This window comes from Selaginella moellendorffii, unplaced genomic scaffold, assembly GCF_000143415.4.
Source record: "Selaginella moellendorffii unplaced genomic scaffold, v1.0 SELMOscaffold_26, whole genome shotgun sequence".
NCBI lineage: Eukaryota > Viridiplantae > Streptophyta > Lycopodiopsida > Selaginellales > Selaginellaceae > Selaginella > Selaginella moellendorffii.
The window spans coordinates 662,370-683,740 of NW_003314287.1; the positions used below are offsets into that span (position 1 = coordinate 662,370).

A 21,371-nucleotide genomic window follows, 5' to 3' on the forward strand; every position below is an offset into this window, starting at 1 on the left:
CCCTAAACCACGGTCTAAACCAAGGTTATCAAAAAACCCATTTTAGGGCTCTTGGGATCACGATCACGAAATGCTGCTCCTCCATCCTTCGCATTGCGGATCCCTGCTACCGGTAAGCAATTCTTCTCTCAAATCCTTGCGGCAGCATCGATTCCTAGGCTCGCATGCGCGCGTGGTGTTTGCCACTGCCCGGGCATCGTATGCTGCAAATTCTCCCCCTCCAGCTGCGGAGGATCCCTCCAAAGCTGAGAAGCTTGCTCAGGTATCACAATCTCTCATCGCGCCTCACTCTTTCTCACTCTTTCTTCGCTCTTGTGTCCTTTGGAGCATAGGTCTCTAAACGCTTGGAAGTGACTGGAAGATACTTTAAGAGGCTGGGTAATCTGGGATTTTGGTCCCAGCTTGCCTGCATTGTAGTCTCGGCCGGGATTACTGCCTTCTCGGTTTTGATCACTGGCAACGCCACCTCTCCCACGACGTTCTACTTGACTGTTGCTGGGATTGCTGCTGGATTTGTCTCCGTGTTTTGGTCCTTTGGATTCATCCGGCTTGGCACCAAGCTGCAAAGTGTGGATCCCGAGCAGGTTAGCAGCTTTTTCCTTCATTGTGAACTTACAAGCTACAGCTCTGTCATTGTTTCAGGCACCTCCTCGCATCGAAGTAGTCGAGAACATCAAGAACGGTGTTGGCATCAACCTGTTTGGAATGGGAGCGACAATTCTGGGAATGCAGGCCACCGTCGGTGTTCTTGTCGCAAAAGCTCTAACGAGCTCGGCAGCACCGGTGCTTCAAAGACCATCTCCGAGCTACAGTCCAGTGCTAGCGCTCGATGTCTTTCTCGTGCAGGTAAGCTATAAGTATTTGGTAATCACTAACTGGCTTTCGGTCGCAGGCTTCAGCAAATGCGTTACTGTCGCACTTCTTGGGTTTGCTTTTCTCTCTAGAGCTTCTCCGATCGGTCACTTTGTCGCAGAATGCTCCTCCGCCAAAGCCTGCGTAATATGATTGTGGTAGAAAAGTTGATAGCCAGATCTGGACTGGTTAATGGTATTTGCATGTTTTTTCTTTCGTCGAAGACTAAGTGGTGAATCTTACAGATAAAGAATAACTAGTTGCTAGAAGTGCTGGTGCGAGAAGAGTTGACATGCCCCGACTCAGAGCTGGAGTCCGAAACTTTGGCGGTGGCCATCCTCGAGGCAATGCTTCTGACCGAGTTCACTCGTGACGGAGCAATCGTGCTGACGCTCAATCGTGACGGAACGCTCCTGACCGAGTTGGCTCTGGAGTTGGCCATGGTCCTTCCGCCGTAGTTCCACTTGGAGGAGAAATCGCTCCTGGTTGACGCCATCTCGCCAGAGGAGTCACTGTTGTTGTCAGCTACATGGCTTCTATTGCCGTCTTCACTGTCGCATGCTTTCAGCGTTGATTCGTCGAGCCAGTTGCTACCATCCAAGGTTCGTTGTCTCGACAGTGGCACTAACTTATGGTTCTTGTCCCTCCCATTCGCTGCTCGACAGGATTGGCTGCTGTGATCGTCCCTTGCAAAGAGTGGCTGAGTGAAGACCCACGCAGCACTCCTTTCCATCGAGAGTGGCTGATCATTGTTTGCAAACCATGCAGCAGGATCGTGCTCCTCCTCCTCCTCGTCGTCCGCGTTGTCCACTTGCAGCTCGATTGATAACGGACCCCCGAAGACTGATCTGGTTGCCGATGATGCAACCGTGATTTCAGTTGTCATGCCGACGGAGAAGTTGCTCGGCCGTGGAGCAAAGTTTGCCATGCCCTGGAAGTCTTGGACAACACACAGTGCATCGAATCTCTGCTCGCGTTCTTTCCCCCAGACGACGAGGTAGAGTCCCAGTAAGATTATGCTACCACCGACTAGGCTGCGCAAAAACTAGTTGTTTTTCTTCAGGTAGCAATGGAAGAGATTGTACCTTCCCAGGTTTAAGCTCTCCCTAAGCAAGAAGAACGCCAGGATTATGGTTATAATCGTTTCAAGAGGCTGGTAAGCTGCAACCAGCATCGGTCCTCCTTGCTTTACTCCCCAGGATTGAATTCCGAATACCATTGATCCAATAATTCCCTGTTACAAACTAATGTTTTGTAGGTAATGAAAGAAAATTTTACTTACTCCATAGGCTATGTTGATGCCATCAGCAATGCTAAACTTTAACCACTGAGATTTATGATGTACATAAATCGCAGCAATTACAGCAACTTGTATAGTGCCGAAAAAGAATGCAAATGAAGCAAATGATATAGGTGCTGCGTATTTTTCCATAAGGAATCCCTGAAGTAAATAAATTTACGAGCTCATTGCTATAAAATTATGATAACTTACCTGTAATGTCAGGAAGATTGAAAACGATACACAAGAAATGACAAGAAATAAAATTCCATATTGTTCGTTATTTAGCTCCAAGTGTATAACACCCAACCTTATTGAATGGTGGGCAATAGATAAAGTTGGTATATTTCCATACGAGAAGTGACTCATCAAAAGCTCTTGACCTTTGTAAACTAAAAGTGTCATCCATCCGCATATAAGTAAGATAGTCCCGACCAACTTGACAATACCATGACTTTTCTCAATATCAACCTTCTCCATCCTGACAAAAGTAAGAATCAACATAAGACGAATCAAGAAACATTGCAATTCATTACCTGAAGATCAGAGCAAAAATGAAAGTGAAGGCCGGAATCACATTCCGCATGGCTGAGGCAAATATTGGTGTTGTATACTTAAGCCCTTGTAGGTAGCATAGCTCGCTTACACAAACTCTGTAAGATTGGATACAGATTTTCCTCTCTAAATTGTTTTAAATGCTAAAACGTTTACAAAACTTACCCGAAGACACCAAGGAAGAACGTTGCAAATAATGCAGGAAAATTGAGAACCGGTTTCCTCTTCCTGATAAAAAAAACAAAAAGAAATCCACTAGTGAGTAATTATGAACTTAGCAATGCAGAAAGAATTTCACAAACTTTTCCACAAAGGAGGAGAGAAATCTCAGCACCATGAAGCCAAGACAATTTTTGTACACAGAGTAGACAATTATAGAACTGCCCTTGCCAAATCTCCGCCTGACCAAGACTTCGTAGCCTGCAAAACCTGCTTGGGCAACAATGAGAACGACATGAAATCGAAGCCGGGAAGAAGGTAATGAGATTGGTTGCTCATTATCAAAAAATCTAATGCTATTAGCAGTAGCTGCAGGTGGAAGAGGTAATGGAACATGTATCTCTTCTGAATCGATAGCAAAATCAGCTTTCTTCTCCTCCATAATCAAAACTTAAGCTTTTCTTGAGAATCAAAATGAGAAAAAAATGCATTAATTTAGTAGTGAGTTATTATAACCATTAGTTTATTTGGAGTTCCAAGTTTTCATTCCTCAGTTTTAAGCATATGAATATTCTGAGCCTTCAAATGAAAAGGATACTGAAAAGCCACATTCGATCACCCAAAAGAGATCTCCTGTCATAGATCATAGTGTCTCTGGTCAGGAACAAGCTCGATGGTGCTTGGCCAAACACTGTCACCTTCTCTCGGCAGCTCTTATAGCATATAACCATTTGGAAAGGTGACAGCACTCGTGGTGTATAGCCATTTAGGCATTGTGGAATCCTCTAATGTGGGCTTTCAAAAGATTTCCTCATCACAAATACTCACTTCTTACAATAGATTTTATGAATCCACATGTTGGTCCAATAGCTTTTGCATGTTACATATCAGAGTTTGTTCTTTTGTTTCTCTAAAAGGAAGTGGATTCCAATAAGGTGATTAATCCCTTCTACAAATGAGGCACTAGATTAATGGGTAACCTCTTATTCTATATGTGTTGCTAATTGGTATTGGTGTTCTATGTATGTAGAAAACAAATGTCTTAACAGCCCTTGATATTAAAGCTTAACAGCAACATTAAATTAGCTAAAGAAGAACGTACTTAAAATAAATTTTTATTTAAATTTTTTTCTTATAATAAAATACTAAGAAAAATCCACAAAAGACAATATTAAACTATTAGTATAGCGTAGCATGATTTCAAAAATGTTACATTATCCTTCATCCTAGTTTCAAAAAGGTGAGGAACTTCTGCTGCTATCCAAGGCCTAAGACCCAAGCAAAGCACATATGCAACACCAAATCTAGGACTGGCAAAGAGATACAAATTAAAATAAATCAAACAATGAAAAATCAATTTGATGCGCTAACGTTCTTTGTATGATTTCGTCGTCCAGGTTTGCCTTGGATGACGATGCGCAACTGGGTCTTAACGTTGCTTCGTGCCTCTTGACAAATACATGAACTTTTCTTTGCTTTGTAGGGCTGCTATGGGATGGGAAGCCAAATGTGATCATCAGACTGTATATAAAATTGTCTTACACTTGGAATCACTATAACTCATGGTTTGTGCTGACAGATATACGCCCATAAGTGATCCAGACGTTGATTTACTTCTGAAGGTATTGTGTTCTTTGTTTTCAGCATTTGTGTGCTTTTCAGCTGATGAGGGAAAAAATATTTCTTTTGTAGACTTACCCACAAGGAAAAATGAGCAAATATTTTGTTGCTCTTCGGCCTGGAGACACTTTGGAAATGAAAGCGTACATGTAGTTTACTACATTTCTTTCCATCTGTAGTTTTACAAGGAAGATCTACAGTCCTATTCCCAAGCTCCTATACAGCACCAACATGAAAGAACATATTGGGATGGTATATCTTTGAGTTCTCTGCGTCACTTTATCGCTTAGATTGCAGGAGGTACCGGGATCACACCGATGTTTCAAATGCTTAACGAGATCTCAAAAAATCCAGAAGATAAAACACAGGTTTGTCTCGAGGAAAACCGTGTCCTCGTAATGTTTCTGCGGCGTTTCCTCCGATCAGGTCTCGTTGATCTATGCCAACTTGACACCGGACGACATTCTACTAAAGAACGAGCTCGACAAACTAGCTGAAAAGCATCCAAACTTCAAGGTCCTGTTTGAGACTATCAGACTTCCACTCTCGTGTTTCCAAGGAAAACTGACGCATGTTTACAGGTTTTCTATGTTGTCGATAAGCCAACGCGTAACTGGGGAGGAGGAAACGGCTTCATCACGAAAGACATCCTGGTGAAGGGACTACTACCTCCTTCGGACGGCAATCTCATCATGGTTTGAAGCTCATTCGCTGCTCGTTGTTACTTAGTTCCCATTGACACAGTTTCCAACAGGTGTGCGGGCCTCCAGGCCTCATGAACCACATCTCCGGCGATAAAGCACCAGACAAATCACAAGGACAAGTAAGCATTTTACAGAGATATCTATTCCAACGCGCGAGCTTCCCTGATTCCACTCTTCCTTCTCAACAGTTGACAGGTCTCTTGAAGAGCATGGGTTACACCGAAGACCAAGTGTACAAGTTCTAGGCAATACAAAGCTCTTTGAAGTCATGAGAGCCGTAGATTAAGGTCCCCTGAGACGCACTGGCTTATTCCGTGGAGTCATGCCGTGTGCTTATGGAGTCGCAGCGTGATGATCTTTCCCTCCTGAACGAATGAAAAGAAGAGCGTCTGCACAGAAAAGAGTGGAAAGTCTATACTGTAGCACCTGATGCCTTGCGACTGTCCTTCGGAGTTGGAGCGGGGCTGGTCTTTGGAGGAGTTGGACTTGGAGCGGGGCTGGTCTTTGGAGGAGATGGGCTTGGAGCGGGGCTGGTCTTTGGAGATGGACTCGCCTTTGGGCTTGAACTGGGACTTTCCGTGCATCCTGTTAACAGCAAAACTCTATCAAGTTCATGGTACAAATCGTGGAAGCATGAAAAGTTGGCCAGACAAACCTGGTGGGGGCGGTCCTGGCAGAAACATGAAAGAAAAATAAAACAGTTAAGCCTGAAAAACCATAGAAAAGAAAGCAGAAGTTGGTATGTATATGGCACCAAATTTACGTAAAAAGTTTCAGTACATAATCTTGCTGTTAAATTCAAGACCACGGAGCCAGCACCTGGAGCAACAAAACCAAATCAAAGGCTATAGTAGCACAAACTTGAATTCGAACTTTCACCTGCATCGATCTTGTGCTGCAGCAACAACAAGCAAAGAAAAGATGTTGGCAAGAGTCCCATAGAACACCATGTCAAATACATCACAAGAACCTTGGTTTGCTTGACGAACACCAAACTCAGCAGCTCCATCATCCCCAAGACTGCAAACCACAAGACATGAAATCACCAACACCACAAAGACGGCCTTCATCTTGTAGAGACACTGGATGGCTGGCTGAGAAGCAATGTAGGAGGTAAATGCGAATGCATATGCAGGGCCCTGAAGGGGGAATTTATTTTGAACCAAGGCTAGCAAAACAAAGCCCCTGGAATCACAATGTACGGGGCAGAATCTCAGTTTTTGTTATTCCAAATCATAGCTGGTGGTAACATTCTGCCAGGTTTACGAACAAGGTGATATGACCTAAAGCGCATATGATAGTTGTCTTTTTTCCCAAAGAATTTAGAACGTGAAAGAGAATTGTCTGAGGTGATTCCAAATCTTAGCTGGGTGGCAACAATAGACACAAGTTCTGCCAGGTTTACGAACAAGGTGATATGACCTAAAGCGCATACAGCACAGGGACGTGATAGTTGTCTTGCCTATTTTATAGACAATGATTTGGATGTGCAAAGAAACCGATCCAGAGGCTAAATTGCAAGAAATTTGTTTAAGCGAAGTACTGCAGCTCGTTTGCCACGAGTCACATCTCCATGGAGCCTGCAAGCGCTCATCAGAGTTGTCCACCGCATCCGGAAGAAATGGCATGGACTGGATGAGATTCTCGGCCTCCTCCGCTTAGCCCGCCCAAGCAGATCAACCATGCACCTGTAGTGATGGGTCGATCCCAAAGTCTGATTGAATCGACAGGAAGTGTTCCCTAGCATCAGTGATCTTCCCCGCGTGGCTGCAACCACTCAGGATTGCGATAAAAGTGATCTCGTCCGGTGAAATCCCTTCGAGATTCATGGCCTGAAACGCATTAATCGCATCTTGCATATGCGTTTCTGGCAAGTACTGCGATCAAGGCCGTCCACGACCGCTGGTCTTTCCATGGCATATTTTCGAACACTTCATGGGCGCAGCTTACATTACCATTTACGGAAAATGCAACCATCATTGTAGTATTGTGCACCAGAATTCTGTCAAATATACTCTTCTCTTGCACAAGACACCCATTAAGGGCATAGACTGAGATCATAGCGTTCCAGGACACTACGTCGTGCAAGGGCATTCGATCGAAGGCTTGAATTGATTCGTCAAATTCACCACAATCGCCATAGCCAGTCAGAAGAACACACCATGCAGGGTGATCGCGGAAAGGCATCGAGAGGAACATTCTCTTCGCATCTGTTTGATACCCATCCTATGCACGGGCTGACATTACGGTGTTCCATGCCACGACATTCCAACTCGGCATTCTATCCAGGCCTCTTTTGCTTTGAAGGTTTGCATTGCAGTAACAAGTCCACCAGCTAGAGCATTCCAGGATCTTTCTGCTCCACAAGAGAAAACAATCTCCACATCTCCTCGAGATTCCCAACTCCGGCATTGCAGAAATCATGCAAGTCCAAGCTGCAACATTGGTCTCGGGCGTCGACTCAAAGATTATCTTTACCTCAGTTACCCGACCCACATGCGCCAAGACCTGTATCATTGCGTTACTAGACAGAATATCCCACTGTGGCATCCGATCAAAGAGTATCATTTCTTCCTGAGTATCCTCTGTTTGGGCATATACTGTAATCATAGTATTCCAAGTAATGACATTCTTTTGAGGCATGTTAAGAAACACAGAAGTAGATTCATTTAAGCAACAAGTAGATGCTCAAGATGACTAGGGCCTTTGACCCTTGCAATTCAATACTTGAAGATCAAAGCAAGAATGAAAGTGAAGGCTAAAATCCCATTCCACATGGTTGAGGTAAATATTAGTGTTGTATACTTAAGCTCTTGTAAGTAGCATAGCTCGCTTACACAAACTCTGTAAAATTGGATATAAATTTTCCTCTCTAAATTGTTTCAAATGTTAAAACATTGACAAAACTTACCTAAAGACAGCAAGGAAGAATGTTGCAAACAACATAAGAAAATTGAGACTTAGTTTCCTCTTCTTGAAAGAAAACAAAAAATAATCCACTAGTGAGTAATATGAACTTAGCAATGCAGAAAGAATGTCACAAACTTTAAATAATATGTCACAAACTTTTCCACAAAGAAGGAGAGAAATATCAAAACCAGGAAGCAATTTTTATATATGAATCATAGAACTACCCTTGCCAAAGCAAGACTTTGTAGCTTTCAAAACCTGCTTGGGCAACAATGAGAACCATATGAAATCTAAGCCGGGAAGAAGGTAATGAGATGGTTGCTCATCGTCAAATAATCTAATATTATTAGCATTAGCTGTGGGTGGAAGAGGTAATGGAATATATATCTCTTCTAAATCAATAGCAACATCAGAACAAGTACAACTCAAATCGCTATATATAACCTTAGAAATTTACAAAGGTATAAGAAAAGAAAAGATGGGCAAACAGAGCACATAAATCAGGTGTTGGAATTGAAAGTAACATCAAAACAAGTACAACTCAAATCACTATATATAATCTCATAAATTAACAAAAGTATAAGAAAAGAAAAGATGGGCAGATAAAGCACATGAATTAATTATTGGAAAATGTGTTGAGGTCTTTTGTGGGAAATTTGATTCAATAAAGAGTATGGGAGAAATACTTGCCTTTGCTTTAGTTTACTCACAATAATGCTTATCAATTGTTTATTAACATGTTTCCATTCATGGTAATGTATAGCTATGAGCATAAGTTTTTTGTGAATTTGAATTTGGCTTTAGTTTGGGTGTTTTATGTTTGTGATTTTCTGGAGGATATGCAAAACAAGTTTGAGTTGGCAAAGTTGAACATGAGGCAAGTTCAAAATAAAGACAAAAGTTAGGCTCATGAGTATTGTCATCATTAAGAGTACAAAGTTGGTGACAAAGTTTTCCTGAAATTGTTAGATGCACAAAAGTCTCTGAAAGGAGGTGGTAGTGATTGATCAGACATTAAAGAAGGTTCATTTAGATTGCAAGAGGTACCAAGATCATACTGATGTTCCAAGTGCTTAATGAAATTTTATAAAATCCAGAAGATAAAACACAGGATTGTCTCCAAGAAAAATGTGTCCTCATAATGTTGCAGCATTTCCTCTGATCAGGTCTCGTTGATCTATGCCAACTTGACACTGGACGACATTCTACTCAAGAACGAGCTCGACAAACTTGCTGAAAACATCCAAACTTCAAGGTCCCGTTTGAGACTATCAGACTTCTCGTGTTTCCAAGGAAAACCGATGCATGTTTACAGGTTTTCTATGTTGCCGATAAGCCAATGCGATAAGGATCCGGCTTCATCACGAAAGACCTGGTGAAGGGACTACCACCTCCTTCAGACGGCAATCTCATCATGGTTTGAAGCTCATTCGCTGCTTGTTACTTAGTTCCCCATTGACACCATTTCCAACAGGTGTGCAGGTCTCCAGCCCTCATGAACCACATCTCCGGCGATAAAGCACCAGACAAATGACAAGGACAAGTAACCATTTTACAGAGATATCTATTCCAACGCGCGAGCTTCCCTGATTCCCCTCTTCCTTCTCAACAGTTGACAGGTCTCTTGAAGAGCATGGGTTACACCGAAGACCAAGTGTACAAGTTCTAGGCATTCTTGGACAAGAACAACACAATACAATAAAAAACTCTTTAAAGTCATGAGAGCCGTAGATTAAGGTCCCCTGAGACGCACTGGCTTATTCCGTGGAGTCATGCCGTGTGCTTATGGAGTCGCAGCGTGATGATCTTTCCCACCTGAACGAATGAAAAGAAGAGCGTTTGCACAGAAAAGAGTGGAAAGTCTATACTGTAGCACCTGATGCCTTGGGACTGTCCTTCGGAGTTGGGCTTGGAGCGGGGCTGGTCTTTGGAGGAGATGGGCTTGGAGCGGGGCTGGTCTTTGGAGATGGGCTTGGTGTTGGGCTTGAACTGGGACTTTCCGTGCATCCTGTTAACAGCAAAACTCTATCAAGTTCATGGTACAAATCATGGAAGCATGAAAAGTTGCCTAGACAAACCTGGTGGGGGCGGTCCTGACAGAAACATGAAAGAAAAATAAAACAGTTAGGCATGAAAAACCATAGACAAACCTGGCGGTCCTGACAGAAACATGAAACAAAAATAAAACAGTTAGGCATGAAGAACCATAGAAAAGAAAGCACAAGGTTGTATGTATATGGCACCTGCTTCAAATTTACGTAAAAAGTTTCAGTACGTGATATTAATCTTGCTGTTAAATTCAAGAGTTTCACCTGGGCATGGCGGCGCACCACGGAGCCAGCACCTGGAACAACAAAACCAAATCGAAGGCTATAGTAGCATAAACTTGAATTCAAACTTTCACCTGCATCGATCTTGTGCTGCAGCAACAACAAGCAAAGAAAAGATGTTGGCAAGAGTCCCATAGAAGACCATGTGAAATGCATCAAAAGAACCTTGGTTTCCTTGACGAACAACAAACTCAGCAGCTCCATCATCTCCGAGACTGCAAACCACAAGACATGAAATCACCAATGCCACAAAGACGGCCTTCATCTTGTAGAGACACTGGATGGCTACCTGAGAGGCAATGCAGGAGGTGAAATGCGAATGCATATGCAGTGCCTCGAAGCTGGAATTTATTTTGAACCAAGGCTAGCAAACAAAGTCACTAGAATGACAATATACCAGAGAACGTGAATGAGAATTGTCTGAGGTGAAGTTGAGGTGAAGTGTCCCTTTCGAATCTTAGCTGGGTGGCGACTCCTTTATGACATTCATTGCCAACAAGGTGATATGACCTAAGGCCCACAAAGAAGCTGGCAGCATTCTGCAAACCAGTTTCTTTGATCCAGAGACTAAATTGCAAGAGATATGTTTAAGCGAAGTATGTGCTCTGCAGCTCACTTGCCAGACCAAGCAGATCAACCATGCACCTGTAGTGATCCACAATTGGGTCGATCACAAAGTCTGATTGGATCAACAGGAAGTGTTCTCGAGGATAAATGATCTTCCCCACGTGGCTGCAACCGCTCAGGATTGCAATAAAAGTGATCTCGTCCGGTGAAATCCCCTCGAGATTCATTGCCTGAAACGCATTAATCGCATCTTGCATATGCCCTTTCCTGGCAAGTACTGCGATCAAGGCCGTCGACGACCATTGGTCTTTCCATGGCATATTTTCGAACACTTCACGGGCATAGCTTAAATTACCATTTACTAAAATGCAACCATCATTGTAGTGAACGATGAAAGATTGTGTTCCAGAATTCTGTTAAATATTCTCTTCTCTTGCACAAGGCACCTATTAAGGGCATAGACTGAGATCGAAACGTTCCATGACAGTATGTCGTGCAAGGGCATTAGATTGAAGGCTTGAATTGATTCGACAAATTCATCACAATCGCCATAGCCAGTCAATATAACAGAAGAAAAACAACTTCACGCAAGAGAAACTCTTTCAAGATTAAACTACACTGTAGATTAGCATGATTTCGAAAATGTTAATTAGATACATTATCCTTATGAGAAATCATCCCAGTTTCAACAAGGTGAGGAACTTCTGCTGCTAGCCAAGGCCCAAGACCCAAGAAAAGCGCATGTGAAACACCAAATCTAGGACTGGCAAAGAGATACAAATTAAAATAAATCAAACAATGAAAAATCAATTTGATGCGCTAACGTTCTTTGTATGATTTCGTCACAAGGAAATGCCGTTATTTGATACAAGAACAACACAATACAATACAAAGCTCTTTAAAGTCATGAGAGTTCCCCTGAGACGCACTGGCTTATTCCGTGGAGTCATGCCGTGTGCTTATGGAGTCGCAGCGTGATGATCTTTCCCTCCTGAACGAATGAAAAGAAGAGCGTTTGCACAGAAAAGAGTGGAAAGTCTATACTGTAGCACCTGATGCCTTGGGAGTGGCCTTCGGAGTTGGGCTTGGAGCGGGGCTGGTCTTTGGAGGAGTTGGACTTGGAGCGGGGCTGGTCTTTGGAGGAGATGGGCTTGCAGCGGGGCTGGTCTTTGGAGGAGTTGGACTTGGAGCGGGGCTGGTCTTTGGAGGAGTTGGACTTGGAGCGGGGCTGGTCTTTGGAGGAGATGGGCTTGCAGCGGGGCTGGTCTTTGGAGGAGTTGGACTTGTAGCGGGGCTGGTCTTTGGAGATGGGCTTGGTGTTGGGCTTGAACTGGGACTTTCTGTGCATCCTGTTAACAGCAAAACTCCATCAAGTTCATGGTACAAATCGTGGAAGCATGAAAAGTTGCCTAGACAAACCTGGTGGGGGCGGTCCTGACAGAAACATGAAAGAAAAATAAAACAGTTAGGCATGAAAAACCATAGACAAACCTGGTGGGGGCGGTCCTGACAGAAACATGAAAGAAAAATAAAACAGTTAAGCCTGAGAAAAGAAGTTAAATTCAAGAGTTTCACCTGGGCATGGCGGCGCACCACGGAGCCAGCACCTGGAGCAACAAAACCAAATCGAAGGCTATAGTAGCACAAACTTGAATTCAAACTTTCACCTGCATCGATCTTGTGCTGCAGCAACAACAAGCAAAGAAAAGATGTTGGCAAGAGTCCCATAGAAGACCATGTCAAATGCATCAAAAGAACCTTGGTTTGCTTGACGAACAACAAACTCAACAGCTCCATCATCCCCGAGAATGCAAACCACAAGACATGAAATCACCAATGCCACAAAGACGGCCTTCATCTTGTAGAGACACTGGATGGCTGGCTGAGAGGCAATGCAGGAGGTGAAATGCGAATGCATATGCAGTGCCTCGAAGCTGGAATTTATTTCGAACCAAGGCTAGCAAACAAAGTCACTAGAACGACAATATTCCGGAGAACGTGAATGAGAATTGTCTGAGGTGAAGTTGAGGTGAAGTGTCCCTTTCAAATCTTAGCTGGGTAGCAACTCCATACAATATAGACACAAGTTCCAGCAAAATTGACAAAATGTCATAAATGTCAGATAGCACGTTCATGACTTTCATTAAAGCCCACAAAGAAGCTGGCAGCAAAGGGACGTGATAGTTGTCTTGCCTTCTGCAAACCAGTTTCTTTGATGCAGAGACTAAATTGCAAGAGATATATATGTTTAAGCGAAGTATGTGCTCTGCAGCTTGCTTGCCATGAGCCACATGGAACTTCCGTTTTTAGATATCTTCTTACTCCAATTTTGGAGAGCCTGCAAGCGCTCAACAGAGTTGTCCATGCCACCGCATCTGGAAGAAATGGCATGGATTGTATGAGATTCTCGGCCTCCTCCATCCGCTTAGCCCGCCCAAGCAGATCAACCATGCACCTGTAGTGATGGGTCGATCCCAAAGTCTGATTGGATCGACAGGAAGTGTTCTCGAGCATCAGTGATCTTCCCCGCGTGGCTGCAACCGCTCAGGATTGCAATAAAAGCGATCTCGTCCGGTGAAATCCCTTCGAGATTCATGGCCTGAAACGCATTAATCGCATCTTGCATATGCCCGTTCCTGGCAAGTACTGCGATCAAGGCCGTCCACGACCGCTGGTCTTTCCATGGCATATTTTCAAATACTTCACAGGCGCAGCTTACATGATCATTTACGGAAAATGCAACCATCATTGTAGTGAACGATGAAAGATTGTGTTCCAGAATTCTGTCAAATATTCTCTTCTCTTGCACAAGGCACCTATTAGACTGAGATCAAAACGTTCCACGACACTATGTCGTGCAAGGGCATTAGATTGAAGGCTTGAATTGATTCGACAAATTCATCACAATCGCCATAGCCAGTCAATATAACAGAAGAAAAACAACTTCACACAAGAGAAACTCTTTCAAGATTAAACTACACAGTGTAGATTAGCATGATTTCGAAAATGTTAACTAGATACATTATCCTTATGAGAAATCATCCCAGTTTCAACAAGGTGAGGAACTTCTGCTGCTAGCCAAGGCCCAAGACCCAAGCAGAGCGCATGTGCAACACCAAATCTAGGACTGGCAAAGAGATACGAATTAAAACAAATCAAACAAGGAAAAATCAGCTTACCAGTTCTTTGCCCATAAAGGTTTGAAATGGATTGTCAAACAAATCTTTCCACCCCTATACATCTGGAAAAGAGAGAAGAAGGTAAGAATTTTTCCTTGATAATGAGCTAGAGATTGAGCGTCTCTACCTTGGCTGTTTTCCCGTCCAGTTCCGGGAGCTCAAGCTCTGGAGCGGTTGCGGGGTAAGTCACGGGGATCTCGAACTGCAAATCAAACTCGTACTTGAGAAGGTTGTGGATGTACCAGCATCGCCCCTTCCATTTGGTCCCATCTGGACTGGCCGAGATGCGAAACCAATCGTTATCATTCGCTTTGTTCATCTCCATGTACTTGATCAAAGCCTGGAGTAGCAAACCAGGAAATTAGAACGAATTCTTCTCTCCTTCCCTCGATCGATTCAAGCTGCCGCTACACGGTCCACACGTCAAGGACGCAAATGTAGAGCAAAAGAGAGCGATCGCAGGTGGAAAAATGGGTTTTAAATCTGAGAGAAATTTCTGGAAATTCATACCTGGTACTCCTCCTTGAGGCGCTGCTTCCACGCATCGCCATCCCTAGGCCCAGCTCGGGTCTTGAGCAGTGGGATCTTCGCGACGGTGTTCTTCGTCCCAGCGTCCCAGCCCTCCATGACGAAAAACCCTAGATGCCCACGCTCGTGTCGAGAATATGCTTTGAGTCCAAATTTTCAGGGTTCATGGCGCTGGCGCTGCGCTCTCGATCGGCTCTTCGAAAGGCTGCCCCGGCATTTTCATTCCACAGCGGAGCTGAGGCCGCCGGATCTGGCGCCGATCGGCGGACTGGAGCCGCCGCCGCGGCGACTGGAGCGGCGATTTTGGCAGCAGTGGCGACGATCTACTCGACCTGGAAGAGCGAGGTGAGATCTTTTCTTGTAGCATGCTGCTGCTCATCTTTTTCCTGTGGATTCTGTAAAGACCGCTCGTAGCGACGCTGGGGATTTTGGTTCGTGCTTTGCTTTTTGCTCGAAAGTTCTAAGTTTTGGTCGTGGTTTGCTCACATTGTCCGTCCAGCATTGGATCCGAACGAATGGCGAAAGTTTCGACTCTTAGAAGCGAAGCCTGTGACTCACAACACGAGACGTTACAGGCAAGAGGAAAGAAAAAATGGAAAACAAGACGATGCGCTAACGTTCTTTGTATGATTTCGTTGTCCAGGTTTGCCTTGGATGACGATGCGCAACTGGGTCTTAACGTTGCTTCCTGCCTCTTGACAAAGTAACGGAGCTCCCAAACTTCATGAGGAAGATACGTGAATTTTTCTTTGCTTTGCAGGGCTGCTATGGGTACGAAAAAGGATGGGAAGCCAAATGTGATCATCAGACCGTATGTAGAATTGTCTTACGCTTGGAATCACTGTAACTCGTGCTTCGTGCTGACAGATATACGCCCATAAGTGATCCAGACGTTCGTGGTCACTTCGATTTACTTGTGAAGGTATTGTGTTCTTTGTTTTCAGCATTTGCGTGCTTTCTCAGCTAACGATGAAGAAAACATTTTCTTTGTAGACATACCCCCAAGGAAAAATGAGCAAATATTTTGCTGCTCTTCGGCCCGGAGACACTTTGGAAATGAAAGGGTACGTGTATTTTACTACATACTTTTTTCCGTCTGTAGTTTTACAAGGAAGATCCACAGTCCTATTCCCAAGCTCCCATACAGCGCCAACATGAAAGAACGTATCGGCATGGTATATCTTTGAGTTCTCTGCGTCACTTTACTGTCGTTTAGATTGCAGGAGGTACCGGGATCACACCGATGTTTCAAGTGCTTAACGAGATCTTAAAAAATCCAGAAGATAAAACACAGGTTTGTCTCCAGGAAAAACGTGTCCTCGTAATGTTTCTGCGGCGTTTCCTCCGATCAGGTCTCGTTGATCTATGCCAACTTGACACCGGACGACATTCTACTCAAGAACGAGCTCGACAAACTAGCTGAAAAGCATCCAAACTTCAAGGTCCTGTTTGAAGACTATCAGACTTCCACTCTGGTGTTTCCAAGGAAAACTGACGCATGTTTACAGGTTTTCTATGTTGTCGATAAGCCAACGCGTTACTGGGGAGGAGGATCCGGCTTCATCACGAAAGACATCCTGGTGAAGGGACTACCACCTCCTTCGGACGGCAATCTCATCATGGTTTGAAGCTTATTTGCTGCTCGTTGTTACTTAGTTCCCATTGACACAATTTCCAACAGGTGTGCGGGCCTCCAGGCCTCATGAACCACATCTCCGGCGATAAAGCACCAGACAAATCACAAGGACAAGTAAGCATTTTACAGAGATATCTATTCCAACGGGCGAGCTTCCCTGATTCCACTCTTCCTTCTCAACAGTTGACAGGTCTCTTGAAGAGCATGGGTTACACCGAAGACCAAGTGTACAAGTTCTAGGCATTCTTGGACAAGAACAACACAATACAATACAAAGCTCTTTAAAGTCATGAGAGCCGTAGATCAAGGTCCCCTGAGACGCACTGGCTTATTCCGTGGAGTCATGCCGTGTGCTTATGGAGTCGCAGCGTGATGATCTTACCCTCCTGAACGAATGAAAAGAAGAGCGTTTGCACAGAAAAGAGTGGAAAGTCTATACTGTAGCACCTGATGCCTTGGGACTGGCCTTCGGAGTTGGATTTGGAGCGGGGCTGGTCCGTGGAGGTGATGGGCTTGGAGCGGGGCTGGTCTTTGGAGGAGTTGGACTTGGAGTGGGGGTGGTCTTTGAAGGTGATGGGCTTGGAGCGGGGCTGGTCTTTGGAAGAGTTGGAATTGGAACGGGACTGGTCTTTGGAGGAGTTGGACTTGGAGCGGGGCTGGTCTTTGGAGAAGGGCTTGGTGTTGGGCTCGTCTTTGGAGATGGGCTGGGTGTTGGGCTGGTCTTTGGAGATGGACTCGCCTTTGGGCTTGAACTGGGACTTTCCGTGCATCCTGTTAACAGCAAAACTCTATCAAGTTCATGGTACAAATCGTGGAAGCATGAAGAGTTGGCCAGACAAACCTGGTGGGGGCGGTCCTGACAGAAACATGAAACAAAAATAAAACAGTGAAGCCTGAAAAACCATAGAAAAGAAAGCAGAAGTTGGTATGTATATGGCACCTGCTTCAAATTTACGTAAAAAGTTTCAGTACGTGATATTATCTTGCTGTTAATTCAAGAGTTTCACCTGGGCATGGCGGCGTACCACGGAGCCAGCACCTGGAGCAGCAAAACCAAATCAAAGGCTATAGTAGCACAAACTTGAATTTGAACTTTCACCTGCATCGATCTTGTACTGCAACAACAAGAAGCAAAGAAAAGATGTTGGCAAGAGTCCCATAGAAGACCATGTCAAATGCATCAAAAGAACCTTGGTTTGCTTGACGAACAACAAACTCAGCAGCTCCATCATCCCCGAGACTGCAAACCACAAGACATGAAATCACCAACGCCACAAAGACGGCCTTCATCTTGTAGAGACACTGGATGGCTGGCTGAGAGGCAATGCAGGGGGTAAAATGCGAATGCATATGCAGGGCCCTGAAGGGGGAATTTATTTCGAACTACCGGGCAGAATCTCTTTTTTTTTTTCCCAAGGAATTGACAAGGGAGCCCTTCCAAATCTTAGCTGGGTGGTGACAATAGACACAAGTTTTGCCAGGTTTACGAACAAAGTGATATGACCTAAAGCGCATGTGATAGTTGTCGTTTTTCCCAAAGAATTGACGAAAGAGAATTGTCTGAGGTGATTCCAAATCTTAGGTGGGTGGCAACAATAGACAAGGTATCCATACTACAATCTGACAATGGATACCTTCGTCCATGAATACCTTACAAGACGAAGCAAGTTCTGCCAGGTTTACGAACAAGGTGATATGACCTAAAGCGCATACAGTGATAGTTGTCTTGCCTATTTTATAGACAATGATTTGGATGTGCAAAGAAACCGGTCCAGAGACTAAATTGCAAGAAATTTTAAGCGAAGTATGTGCTCTGCAGCTCGTTTGCCACGAGCCACATCTCGATGGAGCCTGCAAGCGCTCATCAGAGTTGTCCATGCCACCACGTCTGGAAGAAATGGCATGGACTGGATGAGATTCTCGGTCTCCTCCAGCCGCTTAGCCCGCCCAAGCAGATCAACCATGCACCTGTAGTGATGGGTCGATCCCAAAGTCTGATTGGATCGACAGGAAGTGTTCTCGAGCATCAGTGATCTTCCCCGCGTGGCTGCAACCGCTCAGGATTGCGATAAAAGTGATCTCGTCCGGTGAAATCCCTTCGAGATTCATGGCCTGAAACGCATTAATCACATCTTGCATTCGGCCGTTTCTGGCAAGCACTGCGATCAAGGCCGTCCACGACCGCTGGTCTTTCCATGGCATATTTTCGAACACTTCAGCTTACATTACCATTTACGGAAAATGCAACCATCATTGTAGTATTGTGCACCAGAATTCTGTCAAATATACTCTTCTCTTGCACAAGACACCCATTAAGGGCATAGACTGAGATCATAGCGTTCCAGGCCACTACGTCGTGCAAGGGCATTCGATCGAAGGCTTGAATTGATTCGTCAAATTCACCACAATCGCCATAGCCAGTCAGAAGAACACACCATGCAGGGTGATCGCGGAAAGGCATCGAGAGGAACATTCTCTTCGCATCTGTTTGATACCCATCCTATGCACAGGCTGACATTACGGTGTTCCATGCCACGACATTCCAACTCGGCATTCTATCCAGGCCTCTTTTGCTTTGAAGGTTTGCGTTGCAGTAATAAGTCCACCAGCTAGAGCATTCAAGGATCTTTCTGCTCCACAAGAGAAAACAATCTCCGAGATTTCCAACTCCGGCATTTGCAGAAATCATGCAAGTCCAAGTTACAACATTGGTCTCGGGCGTCAACTCAAAGATTATCTTTGACTCAGTTACCTGACCCACATGCGCCAAGACCTGTATCATTGCGTTACTAGACAGAATATCCCACTGTGGCATCCGATCAAAGAGTATCATTTCTTCCTGAGTATCCCCTGTTTAGGCATATACTGTAATCATAGTATTCCAAGTAATGACATGCTTTTGAGGCATGTTAAGAAACACAGAAGTAGATTCATTTAAGCAAAAATTAGATGCTCAAGATGACTAGGGCTTTTGACCCTTGCAATTCAATACCTGAAGATCAAAGCAAGAATGAAAGTGAAGGCTGAAATCCTATTCTACATGGTTGAGGTAAATATTGGTGTTGTATACTTAAGCCCTTGTAAGTAGCATAGCTTACTTACATAAACTCTGTAAGATTGAATATAGTTCTTCCTCTCTAAATTGTTTCAAATGTTAAAACATTGACAAAACTTACTTGAACACAGCGAGGAAGATTGTTGCAAATAACATAGGAAAAATGAGATTTTGTTTTCTCTTCTTGGAAGAAAACAAAAGAAATCCACTAGTGAGTAATATGAACTTAGCAATGCAGAAAGAATGTCACAAACTTTGAGTAATATGAACTTAGCAATGCAGAAAGAATGTCACAAACTTTTCCACAAAGGAAGAGAGAAATCTCAAAACCAGGAAGCCAAGGCAATTTTTATACATGAATCATAGAACTACCCTTGCCAAAGCAAGACTTTGTAGCTTGCAAAACCTGCTTGGGCAACAATGAGAACCACATGAAATCTAAGCCGGGAAGAAGGTAATGAGATTGGTTGCTCATCATCAAATAATCTAATATTATTAGCAGTAGCTATAGGTGGAAGAGGTAATGGAACATATATCTCTTCTAAATCAATAGCAACATTAGAACAAGTACAACTCAAATATATAACCTCAGAGATTTATAAAGGTATAAGAAAAGGAAAGATGGGCAAATAGAGCACATGAATCAGGTGTTAGTATCAATAGCAACATCAAAATAAATACAACTCAAATCATTATATATAATCTCATAGATTGACAAAAGTATAAGAAAAGAAAAGATAGCTAAACACAACATATGAATTAACTATTGGAAAATGTGTTGAGGTCTTTTGTGGGAAACATGATTTAACAAAGAGTATAGAAAAAGTACTTGCCTTTGTTTTAGTTTACTCACAACTTTTGTGAGTTTTAGTTTGGCTTTAGTTTGGGTGCTTTATGCTTGTGATTTTTTAGAGGATATGCAAGACAAACTTAAATGGGCAAAGTTGAACATGAGGCAAGTTCAAAATAAAGACAAAAAATTGGCTAATGAACATTATCATCATCAAGAGTACAAAATTAGTGACAAAGTTTTCCTTAAACTGTCGGATGCACAATGTTCTTTGAAAGGAGGTGGTAGTGATCAATCAGACATTGAAGAAGGTATAGATATTGTTCAGATTGCAGGAGGTACCAAGATCACACTGATGTTCCAAGTGCTTAATGAGATCTTATAAAATCCAGAAGATAAAACACAGGATTGTCTCCAGGAAAAATGTGTCCTCATAATGTTTCTGCAGCATTTCCTCTGATCAGGTCTCGTTGATCTATGCCAACTTGACACTGGACGACATTCTACTCAAGAACGAGCTCAACAAACTTGCTGAAAACATCCAAACTTCAAGGTCCTGTTTGAGACTATCAGACTTCTTGTGTTTCCAAGGAAAACTGATGCATGTTTACAGGTTTTCTATGTTGCCGATAAGCCAATGCGACCGCCTTCATCACGAAAGACCTGGTGAAGGGACTACCACCTCCTTCAGACGGCAATCTCATCATGGTTTGAAGCTCATTCGCTGCTCGTTACTTAGTTCCCCATTGACACCATTTCCAACAGGTGTGCGGGCCTCCAGCCCTCATGAGCCACATCTCTGGCGATAAAGCACCAGACAAATCACAAGGACAAGTAACCATTTTACAGAGATATCTATTCCAACACGCGAACTTCCCTGATTCCACTCTTCTTTCTCAACAGTTGACAGGTCTCTTGAAGAGCATGGGTTAGACCAAGTGTACAAGTTCTAGGCATTCTTGGACAAGAACAACACAATACAATACAAAGCTCTTTAAAGTCATGAGAGGTCCCCTGAGACGCACTGGCTTATTCCGTGGAGTCATGCCGTGTGCTTATGGAGTCGCAGCGTGATGATCTTTCCCTCCTGAACGAATGAAAAGAAGAGCGTTTGCACAGAAAAGAGTGGAAAGTCTATACTGTAGCACCTGATGCCTTGGGAGTGGCCTTCGGAGTTGGGCTTGGAGCGGGGCTGGTCTTTGGAGGA

At 43.8% G+C, this 21,371-nt stretch overlaps 7 protein-coding genes and 1 pseudogene across 12 annotated transcripts; 3 read left to right on the forward strand and 5 right to left on the reverse strand.

Moving 5' to 3' along the window:
* The first annotated feature begins 24 nt into the window (after positions 1–24).
* Positions 25–1,096, forward strand: LOC112348000 (protein TIC 21, chloroplastic-like). Of its 2 annotated transcripts, none has more exons than XM_024679836.1 (4): positions 25–262; positions 333–584; positions 643–846; positions 893–1,096. In XM_024679836.1, exons 1-4 carry the CDS (start codon positions 71–73, stop codon positions 998–1,000), a joined length of 756 nt encoding a protein of 251 aa, XP_024535604.1. In that variant the 5' UTR covers positions 25–70; the 3' UTR covers positions 1,001–1,096. The 2 variants fall into 2 exon arrangements, with proteins under 2 accessions (XP_024535604.1, XP_024535605.1); XM_024679837.1 differs by having other exon boundaries at positions 25–112.
* A 12-nt stretch (positions 1,097–1,108) lies between these two features.
* On the reverse strand, positions 1,109–2,124 carry LOC112348082. The gene is made up of 2 exons (XM_024680133.1): positions 1,938–2,124; positions 1,109–1,886 (listed from the first exon to the last, which is right to left on the reverse strand). The coding sequence occupies exons 1-2, from the start codon at positions 2,069–2,071 to the stop codon at positions 1,109–1,111; spliced, it is 912 nt and encodes a 303-aa protein (XP_024535901.1). The 5' UTR covers positions 2,072–2,124.
* A 216-nt stretch (positions 2,125–2,340) lies between these two features.
* Positions 2,341–3,287, reverse strand: LOC9628794 (protein WALLS ARE THIN 1). Its single transcript, XM_024680134.1, has 4 exons — positions 2,989–3,287; positions 2,668–2,784; positions 2,487–2,612; positions 2,341–2,344 (listed from the first exon to the last, which is right to left on the reverse strand). Exons 1-4 carry the CDS (start codon positions 3,285–3,287, stop codon positions 2,341–2,343), a joined length of 546 nt encoding a protein of 181 aa, XP_024535902.1.
* A 752-nt stretch (positions 3,288–4,039) lies between these two features.
* LOC112348083 lies at positions 4,040–21,167 on the forward strand (annotated as a pseudogene).
* LOC112348084 (pentatricopeptide repeat-containing protein At4g16835, mitochondrial-like) lies at positions 5,582–11,296 on the reverse strand. The gene is made up of 6 exons (XM_024680135.1): positions 11,055–11,296; positions 10,484–10,624; positions 10,392–10,423; positions 10,158–10,172; positions 5,825–5,839; positions 5,582–5,754 (listed from the first exon to the last, which is right to left on the reverse strand). The coding sequence occupies exons 1-6, from the start codon at positions 11,294–11,296 to the stop codon at positions 5,582–5,584; spliced, it is 618 nt and encodes a 205-aa protein (XP_024535903.1).
* Positions 11,608–17,715, reverse strand: LOC112348001 (alpha carbonic anhydrase 8-like). Of its 4 annotated transcripts, XM_024679841.1 has the most exons (8): positions 12,735–12,944; positions 12,644–12,659; positions 12,552–12,583; positions 12,468–12,482; positions 12,396–12,410; positions 12,260–12,325; positions 12,029–12,160; positions 11,608–11,967 (listed from the first exon to the last, which is right to left on the reverse strand). In XM_024679841.1, the coding sequence occupies exons 1-8, from the start codon at positions 12,774–12,776 to the stop codon at positions 11,923–11,925; spliced, it is 363 nt and encodes a 120-aa protein (XP_024535609.1). In that variant the 5' UTR covers positions 12,777–12,944; the 3' UTR covers positions 11,608–11,922. The 4 variants fall into 4 exon arrangements, with proteins under 4 accessions (XP_024535609.1, XP_024535607.1, XP_024535608.1 ...); XM_024679839.1 differs by having other exon boundaries at positions 12,029–12,325; XM_024679840.1 differs by lacking the exon at positions 12,396–12,410 and having other exon boundaries at positions 12,029–12,325.
* Positions 13,939–14,800, reverse strand: LOC112348004 (ubiquitin-fold modifier-conjugating enzyme 1-like). Its single transcript, XM_024679849.1, has 4 exons — positions 14,666–14,800; positions 14,283–14,495; positions 14,156–14,217; positions 13,939–14,103 (listed from the first exon to the last, which is right to left on the reverse strand). The coding sequence occupies exons 1-4, from the start codon at positions 14,780–14,782 to the stop codon at positions 13,986–13,988; spliced, it is 510 nt and encodes a 169-aa protein (XP_024535617.1). The 5' UTR covers positions 14,783–14,800; the 3' UTR covers positions 13,939–13,985.
* On the forward strand, positions 14,789–16,609 carry LOC112347999 (NADH-cytochrome b5 reductase-like protein). 2 transcript variants are annotated; one of them, XM_024679835.1, is made up of 13 exons: positions 14,789–15,028; positions 15,087–15,114; positions 15,183–15,258; positions 15,327–15,386; positions 15,444–15,494; positions 15,551–15,605; positions 15,677–15,747; positions 15,807–15,858; positions 15,900–15,977; positions 16,036–16,125; positions 16,192–16,305; positions 16,365–16,433; positions 16,503–16,609. In XM_024679835.1, the coding sequence occupies exons 1-13, from the start codon at positions 14,798–14,800 to the stop codon at positions 16,557–16,559; spliced, it is 1,032 nt and encodes a 343-aa protein (XP_024535603.1). In that variant the 5' UTR covers positions 14,789–14,797; the 3' UTR covers positions 16,560–16,609. The 2 variants fall into 2 exon arrangements, with proteins under 2 accessions (XP_024535603.1, XP_024535602.1); XM_024679834.1 differs by having other exon boundaries at positions 16,036–16,305.
* Positions 21,168–21,371: the final 204 nt, after the last annotated feature.

Bases quoted from the DNA above. Each gene is read 5' to 3' on its own strand.
- LOC112348000 (XM_024679836.1), top strand. From the start codon at position 71: ATGCTGCTCCTCCATCCTTCGCATTGCGGATCCCTGCTACCGGTAAGC. The intron at 263-332 runs GTATCACAATCT...TTTGGAGCATAG, and splicing joins AAGCTGAGAAGCTTGCTCAG to GTCTCTAAACGCTTGGAAGT. The intron at 585-642 runs GTTAGCAGCTTT...TCATTGTTTCAG, and splicing joins AAAGTGTGGATCCCGAGCAG to GCACCTCCTCGCATCGAAGT.
- LOC112348082 (XM_024680133.1), bottom strand. From the start codon at position 2,071: ATGGTATTCGGAATTCAATCCTGGGGAGTAAAGCAAGGAGGACCGATG. The intron at 1,887-1,937 runs GTACAATCTCTT...GTTTTTGCGCAG, and splicing joins GAGAGCTTAAACCTGGGAAG to CCTAGTCGGTGGTAGCATAA.
- LOC9628794 (XM_024680134.1), bottom strand. From the start codon at position 3,287: ATGGAGGAGAAGAAAGCTGATTTTGCTATCGATTCAGAAGAGATACAT. The intron at 2,785-2,988 runs GTTTGTGAAATT...CCAATCTTACAG, and splicing joins CTCTCCTCCTTTGTGGAAAA to AGTTTGTGTAAGCGAGCTAT. The intron at 2,613-2,667 runs GTAATGAATTGC...TACTTTTGTCAG, and splicing joins ATTTTTGCTCTGATCTTCAG to GATGGAGAAGGTTGATATTG.
- LOC112348084 (XM_024680135.1), bottom strand. From the start codon at position 11,296: ATGCCATGGAAAGACCAATGGTCGTCGACGGCCTTGATCGCAGTACTT. The intron at 10,625-11,054 runs GTGCATGGTTGA...TGTGGTTTGCAG, and splicing joins CCAATTGTGGATCACTACAG to TCTCGGAGATGATGGAGCTG. The intron at 10,424-10,483 runs GTGAAAGTTTGA...TTGTTGTTCCAG, and splicing joins GCAGCACAAGATCGATGCAG to GTGCTGGCTCCGTGGTGCGC.
- LOC112348004 (XM_024679849.1), bottom strand. From the start codon at position 14,782: ATGGAGGGCTGGGACGCTGGGACGAAGAACACCGTCGCGAAGATCCCA. The intron at 14,496-14,665 runs GTATGAATTTCC...TTGCTACTCCAG, and splicing joins GCCTCAAGGAGGAGTACCAG to GCTTTGATCAAGTACATGGA. The intron at 14,104-14,155 runs GTAAGCTGATTT...TCTCTTTGCCAG, and splicing joins CCTTTATGGGCAAAGAACTG to TCCTAGATTTGGTGTTGCAC.
- LOC112347999 (XM_024679834.1), top strand. From the start codon at position 14,798: ATGCCCACGCTCGTGTCGAGAATATGCTTTGAGTCCAAATTTTCAGGG. The intron at 15,495-15,550 runs GTATGTAGAATT...TCGTGCTGACAG, and splicing joins CCAAATGTGATCATCAGACC to ATATACGCCCATAAGTGATC. The intron at 15,606-15,676 runs GTATTGTGTTCT...TTTTCTTTGTAG, and splicing joins ACTTCGATTTACTTGTGAAG to ACATACCCCCAAGGAAAAAT.
- LOC112348001 (XM_024679838.1), bottom strand. From the start codon at position 17,669: ATGCATTCGCATTTTACCCCCTGCATTGCCTCTCAGCCAGCCATCCAG. The intron at 17,260-17,326 runs GTGAAACTCTTG...AATTTGAAGCAG, and splicing joins TGGTACGCCGCCATGCCCAG to GTGCCATATACATACCAACT. The intron at 17,091-17,160 runs GTTTGTCTGGCC...TGCTGTTAACAG, and splicing joins GTCAGGACCGCCCCCACCAG to GATGCACGGAAAGTCCCAGT.